We start from the raw sequence: 2,181 nt of genomic DNA, 5'->3' as shown, positions 1-2,181 counted from the left end.
TGGTTAGAGACTTCCTGGACACGTGCTGCCGGCTGGCAGCATGCCCCGAGCCATGTCCAAAGTGACCTCATGCTCCATCATAGCCGGGGAGTGACTCAGGAGGAGCCTGGCCTGACACTGTCAGGCGGTGTCTGGTTCGGGCACCCCCACGCTATTGTCCTCCTTCCTCCCCCACCCCACGCTGGCTCTTCCCCCACCCCATGTTCCCAGCACCCTCCAACAGAGGGGGATTTTGAAGCGTTTGCAGGTAGAAGAGGTAATGCCATAAGGGGACGTGGTCTGAGGACAGGGAGAGCTGTGGGAGGAAAGATCCCTGGTCATGGAGGTCACAAATCGTCCCCACCCGCCCAGTGTCCCGGCACTGTGCAGAGCAAGCACAAAGACAAATGGAGAGTGTTTGGTGTGGGCTGATGGGCTCCTGGAGAGCCCTTTCTAGCAGGCAGGGTGCTGTGTGGCTGTTCCCCCACCCGGGAGAAGTGACACAGCTCTGACACAGGGGATCTGCATCAGTTCCTGTCCCCGCCACAAGCTCCTGTGGGACTCTGAGCAGTTTGTGTGCATGTGCCCATGATGGCCAGGGGAGCGCGTCCTGTCTGGGAGGTGACTGCAGAGGCAGTTTGGGGTCTCCAGGGTCTGCCCCATGTCTCAAGGGCTCAGCTGTACCTGAGATGCCCCCCGCCCCATCCTCCCCAGCACCTCTCCTTGCTTTGGGTACTGGCTGTGCTGGAGGGTCTCTCTGGTGCTGTGGGACCAGCCGGACCACTCGCAGGCCGGGGCAGGATGTTATGTGAGAGAAACGCACGTGGTTTCCACTCTTGGTGTAAAACTGTACCCAGAGAAGCATTAGGGGAGGCCAGGATGCTGGGGAGGTGATGAGCCCAGGAAGCCGGGCTGGGGCTGGAGACAAGGCGCTGTGCGGAGGGCAGCCCAGCTAAGCACAGCACCATGGAGTCTGCCTCCGTCCTGCAGCCGCCCATGCCTTTCCCCTGCTCCCATCCGGTGATGCCGTGCTCAGGGACCAGAAGGAGCACAGGTGAAAGCAGAATTGTGGGGTGTCAGGTCCCAGCTCTTTGGGGGGATCTTTCCAGAGAAGTGCTGAGACCACTGGAGATGTAACCATCACGCTTCTTTAGGGAACCTGGGAGGGGGCACCGCCAGCGGTGCAGGGGTAGAGACAGGGCTGGGGACATCCAGCAAGGGCAGCTTTTTTTGGACTGGAAGGGTTAAGCCCCGGTCCTGACCCCCACCTCCTACTGTCTTCTGGACAGCAGAGCCAGTTGGTGACAAGAGGCTGATGCTGATGAGGGAGCATGTGAAGCTGGAGCTGTGAATGGGGCTTTATCCCCGGAGGGACCTGCCTCTTCTCCCTCCCTGCCCTGCTGCCAGCACCAGCTGCAGGCAGAGTCCTGTGCCAGTAGCCTCTGAGCGGGGCTGAGGTCCCCCCACAGCGTGTGGAGGTCTGTGCGTGGCTGATCTGTGCTCCAACGCACAGGGCTTTTTCAGGGGAGGCAGGGGAAGGTCTGAAGGCCAGCCTGGAGCAAGCAAGGCCCAGGGTTTGGTAGGAGATGGTTTGGTAATGTGGGGCAGGGTCTCTAATGGTATCTTCTCTTCTTGACTGTTTCAGATGAAAGACACAGGAAAGGAAGGACACAGCCCTGCTTGTTCCCTTACGGTGCTGCTCTGGGGATGCTCCACCGTGTCCTGCAGCCCTGCCTGGGGGGTGGGCTCAGCCCCAGCACATGGACCGTAGCTCTCCAGGTGGCACTGCTGCAGAAGGGAGCTCTACCTGGCTCCAAAGAATGAGACAGAGGCGTCCCCACTTGAGAAATGCAGCTGCCTTTGCAACTGCTGCCGCCTTGACCCTCCACTTCGCTGGAAGGGTGTAGATTCATCTGTGCAACCACCCCACCGTGCCCTCCCTGTCCAGCTGCCCACCATGCCGGAGCTGGCAGAGCTGAGCAACCCCCGCAGCCCTGCAGACGCGGACCACATCCAGAGGAACATCTTGGAGGAGCATGTGGAGCTCTGGTGGTTCCAGGACCCCAAGAAGTCCATCCTGTGCTATGGGATGGCTGTGGTGCTGATCCTGGCCTGCGGGATCGGGGGCATCATCCTGCTGTACAGCACCAGCAGCCGGTCTGGGGAGTGGCGGGGGGGGCGGGGGGCGCCCCCCCCGCCCCC

At 61.3% G+C, this 2,181-nt stretch overlaps 1 protein-coding gene across 1 annotated transcript in view; it reads left to right on the top strand.

Annotated features, from left to right (window-relative positions):
* The first annotated feature begins 1,936 nt into the window (after positions 1-1,936).
* Positions 1,937-2,181, top strand: part of TMEM125 (transmembrane protein 125) — a 796-nt gene continuing 551 nt past the window's right edge. The window contains exon 1 of the mRNA XM_010087278.1: positions 1,937-2,153. Coding sequence (XP_010085580.1) covers positions 1,937-2,153 — 217 coding nt within the window. The remainder of the gene's footprint in view (positions 2,154-2,181) is intronic.

This window comes from Pterocles gutturalis, unplaced genomic scaffold (assembly GCF_000699245.1).
Source record: "Pterocles gutturalis isolate BGI_N339 unplaced genomic scaffold, ASM69924v1 scaffold13101, whole genome shotgun sequence".
Classification (NCBI taxonomy): domain Eukaryota; kingdom Metazoa; phylum Chordata; class Aves; order Pterocliformes; family Pteroclidae; genus Pterocles; species Pterocles gutturalis.
The sequence above is the reverse complement of the archived record's forward strand: the minus strand, read 5'-3'. Positions and strand labels throughout refer to the sequence as shown.